General features: G+C 43.9%; 1 protein-coding gene and 1 pseudogene across 2 annotated transcripts in view; one reads left to right on the top strand and one right to left on the bottom strand.

Annotated features, from left to right (window-relative positions):
- Nucleotides 1–12,097, top strand: part of LOC144229670 (large ribosomal subunit protein uL11-like) — a 36,868-nt pseudogene extending 24,771 nt beyond the window's left edge. The window contains exon 6 of the transcript XR_013334551.1: nt 11,491–12,097. The product of XR_013334551.1 is annotated as a large ribosomal subunit protein uL11-like (transcript). The remainder of the gene's footprint in view (nt 1–11,490) is intronic.
- BECN2 (beclin 2) lies at nt 5,826–7,151 on the bottom strand. Its single transcript, XM_077761756.1, has one exon. It carries the CDS (start codon nt 7,149–7,151, stop codon nt 5,826–5,828), a length of 1,326 nt encoding a protein of 441 aa, XP_077617882.1.
- Nucleotides 12,098–12,799: the final 702 nt, after the last annotated feature.

The raw sequence follows: 12,799 nt of genomic DNA, 5'->3' as shown, positions 1-12,799 counted from the left end.
CTGAGACATTGTCTAGAAGCTAGATCATTGTCTCCTACATAGGAGAGCTTCTATCTTTGGATAGAACTACTTACTAATCACTGGGAGCCACTGGGATTCCATCAGGCAATCATTTGGGATTCAACCAGCCTCCTCCCAAATGCTTGAAGAAAACTCTAGTTAAGGGTGATTTTATCTCTCAAGTGGCATCAGACCTCTTTGACTCTTCTCTACAAAGCCCCCGAGCTCTAGAGATCAACAGTCCTGTGGGTGATAAGTGTCCAGGACCCAAATGACCCTCCTCACTCTCTAGTGAGCTCAAGTTAGAGGTCCCAGACCGCTTTCTTAGCAACTTCCTATTAGAGCAATGGAGCAAAGAAGGTGTGATCACAACTCCAACACCCCAAACACAAGTGGGAACTTCAGTCTCTGCTGGTCACAACTGTGAGGGCAGGCAATCCAGGCAGGCCTCCTGTCTCTGTCACCACTGGTCACAGGTCTGACACCAGCACATCTGAGAGCTCTCTCTGTCACATACCGTAACCACACACTTCCCTCGACTGTCTTTCTTTTTTTTTTTTTTAAATAATTTGTGTCTTTTTTTCCCCTAATGTTTATTTATTTTCGAGAAACAGAGAGTGAGCAGGAGAAAGGCAGACAAAGAAGGAGACACAGAATCTGAAGCAGGCTCCAGGCTCTGAGCTGTCAGCACAGAGCCCGACGCGGGGCTCGAACTCACCAACCATGAGTCATGACCTGAGCCAAAGTCGGCCGCTCAACCAACTGAGCCACTCAGGCGCCCCCCCTCCACTGCCCTTCAGATTCTTCCTTCTGGTCTTGAATCTCAGTGCAGTCGTCTTCATGTTCCTGCTTTATGATAAACTTCCCACCTTCTTCCACCTTTCATCCATGGCCCTCACTCCCCTTCATTTGCTGCAGGCTTTGGAACTTGGTTTACAGTCTCCTTCACAATCCAGGTTCACCCACCATGTACACCATTCCTCCACCAACCTCCTCAAAGCTGCCTGAGCTGCCTCCTGTTAACAACCCACACTCCCACCACAAATGATCTGGTATCTGCACCCCCTCCCACCTCATCTCAGGGACATATTTCCTCCTGTCCAAGAGCAGTCTTCCCAACCTCTTTCATGGTTAGATTTCTACTTTCTTGTCTCACATTATCAATTTATGTCATGCACACACAGTATTTGTATTCTTCTCCTACTACAACTGTCCTCTTATACTATAAAAATTCCCAGATTTGTCCCAATTTCAAAGCTTTTGCTTCATCTATGTCCTTGTCCCAATGGTTAAAGGTCTCAAATAATCGGGTGCATTCACTCTCTCTAATTCTTTTCCTTTCACTCTTCCATTTATTGCCAGCTGGATCACGGGCTCACTGCTCTGAGAATTCTCTCATCAAAACCAACAAAAAAACTCCTAATTGCCTAATTGTCTTTCTTCCCTTGCCTGTCTCAAAACCGCCTCCCTTTTTCTCTTTCTCACTTCTGTTATTTGCTTCATCCTCTGTCACCTGCCATTTCATGGGTAGAGCTAGTGATTTTGAGGATACCCCACTCCTGCTTGCAAACTTGGCCAGTGTTCAATCCTCTATTGTCTACACTGCTTCCAAAAGTGAATCTATGACTTCTGGGTACTTGTCTGCCATGGCCAAGGTGGGTGGGGATGGGTAGCTCTGCATTGACTAGGAATTTAAACTCCTTGGCATGACATTGGTTGCCCTCCAAGACAGTGCTCTTTCCTATATTTCTACCTTCTCTCAGCAGCAACCCCTGTCCCCTAACACCCATACACATTGAGTTCCAGCTCTGTTGATACTGAGCTCCTGGCTGTTCCATGACCATGACTTTCTGTCTTCATCCCCCACTATTAAAATAAAGATCATGATTAAGTAAATCTTGAGTGGGCCTGAAAGTTTGCGTTTCTTACAAGTTTTTAAGTGATGCTGGTACAGCTGTTCCAGACCTCACTTTGAGGAAACCAGAACATCTCTTTTCTTTAAGTTGTATTTATTTTGAGAGAGAGACATGAGCAGAGGAGGAGCAGAGAGAGGGAGAGAGAGAATCCCAAACAGGCTCTGCACTGTCAGCATGGAGCCCAGTGTGGAGTTCAATCTCATGAACCATGAGATCATGACCTGAGCAGAAATTGAGAGCCAGACGCTTAACCAACTAAGCCACCCAGTTACCCCAGAATGTCTCTTTTCTAAAAGTGATCTATTGGGACACCTGGGTGGCTCAGTTGGTTGAGTATTGACTCTTGATTTTAGCTCCAGTCATGACCTCATGACTCCTGATTTCAGGCCCCACATTACATTCTATGCTGACAGTGAGGAGCCTGCTTAGGATTCTTTTGCTCTCCTTCTCTCTGCCCCTCCTGTGCTCATGCACTCTCTCTCTCAAAATAAATAAACCAGTTAACAATGTTATACCGCACACTTAAAAATCTAATAAAAGGTAAACCTCATGTTAAGAGTTCTTACCACACGCACATAAAAAGGAAAGAAAGCCTAAAAACTGATTTACCTTTTATTTCAGATTCTTAAAATATCTTGGTCTAGTAGTTTCTGCCTTTCAAATGATTTTACTGGAAAATATGTGCCTGAATGAGAAATTTGATGGAGGAGGGGTGGGCCGGGATAGAGATGGATGGTCACAAAATGAGAATGATGTAACAGATTAACGTGATGTCTAGTCACATCCCTTAATTTCTTTTATTATAAGACAAACACATAGATACCAGAGAATATAAGCCATGAAGAAGAAAGTAAAATTTCCAATAATCCCATCACCCAGTATAATTCAATGATTTATTCATTCAAGTATGCATTGAGCGTTGACTAGTGGCAGGCATTGTGCAGACAGTTAGGGACACAGTGTAAACGAGATGGACATAATTCATGACTCCAAGAGCAAGCCAACTCTTGCTCTATGGGCAATTGATAACATTTTCTATGCCTTTTGTCAAATTATTCTTAGGTATTAGACAATTTGAACTATTTTTAAATTCTTTTTCTAATTGTTGCCTTTATATAAATATATTTTATTTTTGTATTGACTTTGTAGTCACGGAGTTCTTTTTTTTAATTTTCAAAGTTTATTTTTGAAAGAGAGAGACAGAGCAGGAGCAGGGGAGGGGCATAGAGAGAGGGAGACACAGAACTGACTCAGCTCCAGGCTCCAGGCTCCAGGCTCTGAGCTGTCAGCACAGAGCCCGACATGGGGCCCGAACCCACAAACGCAGAGATCATGACCTGAGCTAAAGTTGGACACTCAAGTGACTGAGCCATTTATTTAACAGTGACTATAGGCACCACTGTAGTCACTGAATTCTTAATTCACTTATTAATTCTAATGTTTTATCTGTTGTTTTATTTTGATATTATTATAGTTATTTCATATGAAAATAGCAATTTTATTTTTTCTTTTCTAATCACTATCTGTTAATTTTTTATTTATTGCACTGGCTAGGATCACCAACTCATATTAAATAGAATGATAACCAGTAACCAATATCCTGTTTCTTTTCTTATCTCAAATGGAGACTTGTTTTAAACCCAAAACTTATGAAGTAACTTTATATACAAGGAATATATTTTCTTGGATTTTTTCTACCTTTCTGAGTTTTTATATGTTTTATAACTTAATCTTTTTACTTAATATATTTATACCAGCATTGTCATTAAATGTTATGTGAATTAAATATTCCTCTCTGAACATACATACATAGTATTCCATCATAGGCTTAAACTTTATTTAACTAATCTCCTACTCTTAGTGTGTGACAAATTATTTACCTTCCAGGGTGCCTGGATGGCTCAGTCAGTTAAGTGTTGGATTTTGGCTCAGGCTATGAACCCATGGTTCCTGAGTTTGAGCCCCGTATAGGGATCTCTGCTATCAGCACAGAGCCAGCTTCAGATATTCTCTCTGCCCCTCCCCCACTCCCACATGCTCTCTCAAAAATAAACATAGCTCTCAGGAAGTTTAGTTTGGTTAGAAGATCTTACACATAAGGAAGAGTTTGGGCAGAAGGCAGAGGAAGTCTGGACTTAGCTTGTATTGGGATAAGAAGGTGTTAGAAGAAGTGTGAGGTGAGCCTGGAGACACACAGGGAGACCCAGAGTTGAATTTTGTTTTGAGGGCGCAACGGAGCAACAGGCAAATGATGTTACAATTTGCATTTTTTTAATGTTTATTTTGAGAGAGAGAGAGAGAGGGAGGCACGTGGAGGGACAGGGAGGATAGAATCTCAAGCAAACTCTGAGCTGTCAGCACAGATCCTGACGTGGGCTCAAACTCACGAACCTTGAGATCATGACCTGAACCGAAAGCAACAGTCGGATGCTTAACCAGCTGAGCACCCAGGCGCCGGGCAACTTGCATTTTTAAAAAGTCCTCTAGCTGAGGACTTTAAGTGCCAGAGTCCCACTCTGGCCGGGTCCAGGGGTCCCTGAAGGATGGACGGTGTCGGTGAGAGAGGCACGAGATTCTTTCTGGTCACCAGCCAGACCTCTCTGCTCTGTCTGAGACTCAAAACTTTATGATTTAGTGCTTGGGAGTCGGCACAGGTGTGGCATTCTGAGGATAAATCCTTTCATCAGTAAAAACTTTCCAGAACACTGATATGCAAAAATGTGGGGAAGAGCCCAGAAGTGGCATTTGCATAGTAAAGGCAAAAGTTAGTTCTCTGAACAGGGGTCAATAGCCCACTCATCGCTTAATGGGAGGTATCAAGATTTTTCAGGAACGCAATGTTGCCCCCATAACCATAAAAGAAGTTCCTACAGTAAGTTACCTCACAAAGTGCAATCACTGTATCAAGGCCAGAATGAGTCACTCCTAAACCCATTAACAAGGTGACTTGGGGGTTGGTACTCAAACTGAAATAATGGGTGGGGGTGGATCTAATGGTAAGAGACTGTGCAACTTACCTTAAACCTCATAAGGAATTCTTACTCAACTTATGAGTTCAGAAAACGGCTCCCAACATTCAAGTCTCTGTAACAATTCACCTGATGACTCTTAACAGATTATCGGATTGACCTATTAGCCAAGATGTCACCATCCTCTTTGGCCACACAGCCCCACCAGGTCAGTTTCAATATAATGGCACAGCCTAATGACACACTTCTCACTTTAAATCATTGTAGAATGTATAGAAGTTTATTCAAAGTTTCTCAGGGATGAAGGAGAGGTTTACACTATATATTGCAGCAAAAACTTTTGACTATTCACCATCCCTGCAAAAGTCCCACTATATTAGTGATGCAGACTTTTATGAAGACTCCAGATTTCTCCTTTCCACCCCCTTCGTCCAGCCCCTCCCTAGGGGGGCTGTATCTTGAGCCCTTTTTTTTAATGCTATTTTTGAGAGACAAGAGTGAGAGTGGGGTAAGGGCAGAGAGAGGAAGACACAGAATTTGAAGCAGGCTTCAGACTCCAAGCTGTCAACATACAGCCCGATGTGGGGCTTGAACCCATGAACCTGGAGATCATGACCCAAGCCAGTCAGGTGCTTAACTGACTGAGCCACCCAGGCACCCCTCTTGAGCCCTTTTTTGTACTAGTAATCTGGTAATCTTGTGACTTAATCTTTGCTACCATTTGATGTTTGTCCAGGTGGGCAAGGAGGGAACAGGAGGAGAGGAAAGAACAACGACGTGCAAGAGAAGATAGTAATGGCTTTTGGTTTGCTCTGAACAATTAATGCTTGTGTTGCCACTAATTTTTAAAATAAGCATGTTACCTCTTTCAATTTTACAATTTTTGATATGTTCACAAATAGTTTAAAGCAAAACAATCTCCCTCTCCCTCAGGAGAAAGTTACTTTTGACAATATTTTAAAGAGATCCAAGCAAGAGTACACTTAAAATTTGTAAGCATGAGCTTGAGTGCCTTTGTCCACTGCTCCTCTCTGTTCAAGCGGGTTCGGATGGAATAGAGCTCACCAGTGCTTCCGGAGGCTTCCATCAGGCCATCTTGCACATGAATCTTGCAGGGCAGGCAGAGACCCCACTCCTCTTCCTCGGCCTTTTCCTTGAACTGCTGCATGCAGTCCAAAAAAGCCATCATTGCGAGGTCAAATTTGACATCCGAGTAAGTACTCTGCCCTGAGATGCAGAACAACGGCAGCTCAATGGTGTCATCTGTTAAAGACTTCAGATAGGAGCGGTTCCCGCGGGGGAAGAGTCGATACCTCTGAAACCTCAGCCCAACCTTGTTGGACAGGGCATGGAGCAGCAAAGCTGTCTGTCCCCAGGCCATGTTGATCTCATTCCAGCTCACGGGAACAGTGGGGAGGCAGCCCAATCTGAAGCTGTTGATGATGCCCACAGGGCCATCATGTGTGATCTCGAAGGTGGCACTGAAGACGTTGGTCTTCTGCAGCCGGTCCCACTGCCTCTGGGCGTGTGCCAGCTGGTTCCTCTTGCTGGCCAGCTCATCCTGAAGCTCTGATTGCTGCCATTCCAAGTGACTGTAGTCCCTCCAGCACCGTTCGTCCTGCTGGGCCAGCATCCGCGTCTCTGCTCGGGCTGCCTCAAGATCCTCTGCTACCCTTTCTCGGTTCCTGTCCACCTCCTCCAGCTCCCGGACCAGCCTTGCCTCCTGCAGCTCCAGGCCCTCCAGCTCCCCCTGCAGTGTTGCCAGTTCCTCCTCGCGCAGCCTCCTCGTCCTCCAATGTGTGTAGTTCTGGTTGTCCGCCTCTGTGAGGATGAGCTGGGTATCCAGTTCCTCTAAAAGTTGGTCAGTACAGTCTTCACACAGGGGGTGGTCCACATCTCTTTCACCAGTCAGGATGTCGAAAATGTCCCCAGAGGTCTTCTGGACATTGCTGAACATGCTTCTAGTGGTAAATTCTCCAAGTAAGATGAAGTTACCAGAATCGTCCCTGGACATCTTGCCGTCGTTGTCACCAGGGAGGGTGGAGCGCGAGGCACCATCCTGCAGCTTTTCACTATCTGTCTCTGCCTCGGAGGTAGGGCCTCGCTCCGGGGTACCTCCTGGCTCCGGGGTACCTCCTGGCTCCTGCTGAGCTGAGAGTGTGCCAGCTGTAGGTTCTTGGGTGGCCCCAAGACCCGAGGTCTCCATGGACTGATTCAGCTTCAGCGGCTGCCCACAGCACTGGCAAATGAAGCGGATGGAGGACATGGTGGAGGCCTTAGCTCTTACTTTGATTCTAAGCTTCCTCTGGCTCCCCACTTACTTGTTCATTTATGCCTTTTTAAATGTCTTTAGAGGAGTAATTCCTTCAAAATGTATATCTCATCTTGTCAGTCTTTTACTTGACACCCTCACAGGGTGCCCTCCTTGATACCTCCAGGCCTCCTTTAGATCCTTTTAGACAAGTGATTCTTTCTAAAAGGAAAATCTGATCATCTCACTTTGTCCTTTAACATTTCCAAGGCATATCTTGAGAGTAATCCTTCTAACCTAAGTCCTGATCATGACACTTCCCTCCTTAAAATGATCTGATGCCCTTATCTTACCTTAAAATAAAATCCTATCATCTTAACCTACACCAGGGCCTTTGCCCAATTTCCCAGCTTCTTCTCTCATGATTTCTTGTTACCCTCATCCATGGCTTCCCCGTGATTTCTGAAGTAATGATTAGAAAGGATCTATGACACAGGGTATGCCTTTCCTCGCTCTGATACTTCTCCCCAAAGGGTTGGGGAATGACAGAATAAATTTGGAATTGCTTTCAATGGTCAGTTCAGAGTCCTGATTCATCCTTGGGAGTAGAATGGCAAAGTATATTCATTGCTAATGGCTGAAACTCATTTTAATTACCCACCCACCAAAACCAAACAAATTCAAGCCATACCTGGCTTTGAGTTTGATCCAGCCCAGAGAGACAAACAAGCTAAGGAAAGACATAGGTGACAGGGAGTATCTAGCAACTGAATGGTGCTCCCTGTATAATACAGAATCCATCTGTGAAGCATTTCTTTAGTGAAGGAATGATTGGAACTGTAGTGTTGTTTTTAGTTGGGAAGGAAATCCCTGATTTCTGGAGATCTTCCCTCCAATTCTCACCTCCGCATTCCTGGGTATCCTTTGGGAGGGCTTGAGAAGCCCAAGAGTGAGGATTCTATGGACTGGCAACGGGGGTTTATGCACTACTGTATCATCAGCACTTAAATAAATAACTTTGTCCCCTCTTCCCTTTGCAACCTTTGCTCCTTTTCCTTGGCTTTGCCACAAATCTCCGGGAAAGACTTGTCTGTACTTACTGTCTCTAATTCTTCTTCTGTTCTCTCTTAAGCCCATCATAATTCAACTTTTAATTTCAGCACTCTACACAAAGTCTTCATAACAAGGTCACAAATGTTATCTGTGTTGCTAAATTTAATCTCAGCTGAATAGAAAGAAAGTTTTTCAGCAAAAATTGAGGATGAGGAAGAGTTGTGTGTGAGAGTCACCTCAGTGAGTAGGAAATTGAATAGAGGAGAGAAGTGGCATGATTGCTCTTCATTTGTAAAGATCCACATGGGACTTGCTGTCATGAGTAGGTGTACATTTTTGTCCGGACACTCACCTGCGTGGACATTGTCAAGCAAGCAAGACTAAACCAGAGGGGCAGGAGAGAAGGTGCCAGCAGGGAAGTGGTTAGGAAGGTTGACTGCAATGCATACTGGGAAGGAAGGATGGGGCTGGGAGGGAGACACAATGAAAAGATGGTAGAGCTGATGTACTTCTGTTCTGGGAAGTTGAAGGAGTGTTGGAGTCAGCACATCAGGAGACCAGATGAGTAAATACAAGAGGTAGTCAAAGGGTGTGTATGAAATAGACACAACAGAGGATTTGCTCCCCATGATCTATAAGCATCTTTCCACTGCCCATCCTGAGACAAACAACCTCCAGGCATGTGACACAATATTCTGGAGTCAGAGGGTCTTGGGTTCTAATTTTGCTTGCTTGCTAAGTTCCTTAAATGTCTTGATGCTCAGATTCTTCATTTGAAAATGGATTGAACAGAATTCTCTTAAGATAAAGAGAATTGCTTTGATGATTAAACAAGATGATGTTTAGAACCTCAAACTGACATTAGGTTCCTCTCATCACCAGCTCCGATGTGGCCATAGCCTGGCTTTCTTCTGCTCCTTGTGCACCTTGAACTTCTCAAAAGAGAAGTTAACTACTTCTCACTGTTTCCAAATGCTCATCAGACCTCTTTCAACCTTTGCAATCTGGCTTCTGTCTCCATAATTAACAGAATAAAATGGTTCTTACTAAGATTAGCAATGGATTCTTAAATAGCACATCTCAAAGCATCTTTTCTCTTCTCTTCCAAGTTGGCGCTCATTCTTTAACATGTAAAGTGATTGTTATCCTTTCCTCAGGAAAAGAGGAAGACAAAGTCTTTATTTGGATTCCAGAGGATCGTTGTCTCTGATTCTCCTGGATCTCAGGTCTTCCACCCTGCTGACTCTTATCCCACCGAGAGATTCTGAATTTTTTTTTTTGTTTACTTATGTATACATACAGTGAAGTATTATTCGGCCTTAAAAAGGAAGGAAATTCTGACTTATACAGCAACCTGGGTCAAACTGTAAGACATTATGCTAAATGAAATAAGTCAATCACGAAAAGACAAATATGATTCCACTCAAATGAAGTACCTAGAGTAGTCAAATACAATTCATAGAGACAGAAAGTAGACTGGTGGTTGCCGGGGACTGGGGGAAGAGGGTTCCCTCTATAAATCACTGTGATATTGCACTTTATATAAGAAATATATATATGATCTTCTCTGTTCATGCCACAGACAGAGCTCCTAAACCCTTGCAATTTCCTAAACAATGAAAACAATCAAGGTGTCATTTGTTATGTTAATGAAGTGACTATCAGAAAGCATCTAAGGATGGGGCCTGTTGCCAGGAGAACCAATGTGTTTGGAGGGTTGGAACATTCAGTTCCACCCCCTGACCACCAGGAGGGGTGTGAGGCGGGAGGTTAAATCAATCACCAATGGCCAATGATTTAATCAGCTGTGCTATCTAATAAAGCATCCATGAAAATCCAAAAAGGAGTGGGTTCAGAGAAGTTCTGGGTTGAACACGTGACAATTTGGGGAGAGTGGTGAGCCTGGAGGGGCATGAAAAGTCCGCATCCTTCCCACATGCCTTGCTATATGCATCTCTTTCATATGCATATATGGATATGCTTTCATACGGCTATTCCTAAGCTATATTCTTTTATTTATTTATTTTTTTAAAAATGTTTTATTTATTTCTAGGAGAGAGAGAGAGAGACAGCGTGAGCAGGGGAGGGTCAGAGAGAGAGGGAGTCACAGACTGAAACAGGCTCCAGGCTCTGAGCTGGCAGTCAGCACAGAGCCCGACGCGGGGCTCGAACCCACGAACCGCGAGATCATGACCTAAGCGAAAGTCGGACGCTCAACCGACTAAGCCACCCAGGCGCCCCAGCTATATTCTTTTATAATAAATTGGTAATCTCGTAGGTAAATGTTTTCCCGAGTTCTGTGAGCTGTTCTAGGAAATTAATAAAATCCGAGGAGGGGTCAAGGGACTCATTTGATGTCAGAATTGCTTGGTGTCAGGAAAATACCCACACACTGGAATTGGGAGCAGAATGCTCGTTAGTGTCAGAATATTCGAGTGTTAGGGTTTAATGGGAACAGATTGTAATTTGGCAACTTCTGGAGATGGATGGTGGTGACAGTTGTACATGTGGGGAAGAAAAACTTTACCTGCCCTTCAAGGTTTTTCTAGTAGCCCTCAGAATTAAATAGACATAAGACAGATTAACTGGATAAGTTAGCATTTAATTTCGTATGGGGAATCCACAGAGAACTGATATTCCTAAGACAGGCAAAAGTGAGGTGTATAAGTCAACCTGAAATAAAGAGAAGGGGATTGGAGTCTGGGATTTTTAGGGGAAGGAAAACAATGCGCGGGAAGATGAAAAGGGGTAAATATTTGGTAAACAAATGTTTGCTAGGCTATTCAGAAATAATGGGACACATAGAGGAATTTCAACAAAGGACTGCTAAAAATTCTTCCCTGTCGGGGGCACCTGGGTGGCTCGGTCTGTTAAGTGACCAACTTTGGCTCAGGGCATGATCTGTCAGTTTGTGATTTCAAGCCTGTATCAGGATCTGTGCTGACAGTTCAGAGCCTGTGACTGTTCAGAGTCTGTGTTTCCCTCTTTCTATTTCCACTCCCCCACCCCACTCATGTTCTTTCTCTCTCAAAAAATAAATTAGCATTTTTAAAAAACGTAAAAAATTTCCCCCATCTGCTACCCCTCATTCATATTTAACACTATAGTTATCTAGGGTGATAGCTTCCTTCCTGGAGCGGGTCCTCTATCTAAATTCTCTTATTGGGGTGCCTGGGTGGCTCAGCCAGTTAAGAGCTCTGCTTGGGATTCTCTCTCTCCCTCTCTCTGCCCCTCCCCTGCTCATGCTCTCTCTCTCAAAATTAATAAATAAACTTAAATAAAAACAGCTTTTGACTTTCAGCTCAGAGGAGGCTATGGTGCAACAGTCTTTGGTTGTCTCTTATCTGGGTTCATCCAACACCAGCTGCCTCCACCATGCTGCCTAAGTTCAACCCTAATGAGACCAAAGCCATATACCTGAGATGCACTGGTGGCGAAGTCGGTGACACGTCTGCCTTGGCCCCGAAGGTGGGCCCACTGGCTCTGTCTCCAAAAAAAGGTTGTTGATGAAATCGCCAAAGCAATGGGTGATTGGAAGTGTTTGAGGATTACCGTGAAATTGACCATTCAGAAGAGACTGGCCCGGATTAAAGTGGTACCTTCTGCCTCTGCCCTGATGATGAAAGCCCTCAAGGAACCAACGATAGACAGAAGGAAGCAGAAAAACATTAAGCACAGTGGAAATACGACTTTTGACAAAATTGTCAACATTGCCTGATGGATGCAGCACTGATCTTTAGCCAGGGAACTCTCTGGAACCATTAAAGAGATTCTGGGAACCGCCCAGTCGGTGGGCTGCAATGTTGATGGCCACCACCCTCATGACATCATAGATGACATTGACAGTGGTGCAGTGGAATGCCCAGCTCATTAAGAACTACAAAGGAGAATATTTTAATAAAGGATCATTTGACAACCAATAAACAAACAAACAAATAAAATTCTCTTAGACATTTAGGGGGAAAGTCAAAGTTTTTCCTGAGTCTTTTGGTCTTTGATTGTTTTCAGCTCAAGGTAATCCCCATGCCAAAGTGGCATTTCCAGAGTGATTCACGTTGGATCCCCCATCCAACAAGGTGAGTGTACTTAATGCCACTCAGTGTACACTTAAAAATGGTAACGATGGTATTTTATCACCATTAAAAAGTAATAAAAGAAGTTAAAGGACCTCTCTAAGGCGGCTCTCTCCCTGCAGTGTCCCTGGGATGCTAAGATAGCTTTTAGAAAACTTCCTGGAGATTTAAAATGCTCCAGGACTCTCAGATGGGCTCAAAGGGCAAGGCCCAACATTAACTAGAAAAAAAATAGTCACAGCTCAAAAATGTGCAGAGCAAATATGCCTAAACTGTTTGCTATGATTAAAGTGAAAAAATTTTGTGTTATGTGTTTCTTACCACAGCTTAAAAACCTCAAGGTTGCACTGAGGCGTATGGGCCTCAGATGTCCCCTGTTTCCTTTGTAAACCTCCACATACTTTGACTGTAGCCTCACAAAGGCCAGTGTGGGGATGTGAGTGTCTGAGGAAGGACTTTTCTGGCTGCAGAGGCCAAACACCTGCGGGCCCAGAAGTGACTCACACAGGGTGGGAAGGCAACGCTCATAGTTACAAG

The sequence above is a fragment of the Crocuta crocuta genome, unplaced genomic scaffold (assembly GCF_008692635.1).
Source record: "Crocuta crocuta isolate KB4526 unplaced genomic scaffold, BGI_CrCroc_1.0 scaffold243, whole genome shotgun sequence".
NCBI classification, from domain to species: domain Eukaryota; kingdom Metazoa; phylum Chordata; class Mammalia; order Carnivora; family Hyaenidae; genus Crocuta; species Crocuta crocuta.
This window is presented reverse-complemented; position numbering and strand designations above follow the sequence as displayed.

Bases quoted from the DNA above. Each gene is read 5' to 3' on its own strand.
- BECN2 (XM_077761756.1), bottom strand. From the start codon at position 7,151: ATGTCCTCCATCCGCTTCATTTGCCAGTGCTGTGGGCAGCCGCTGAAG.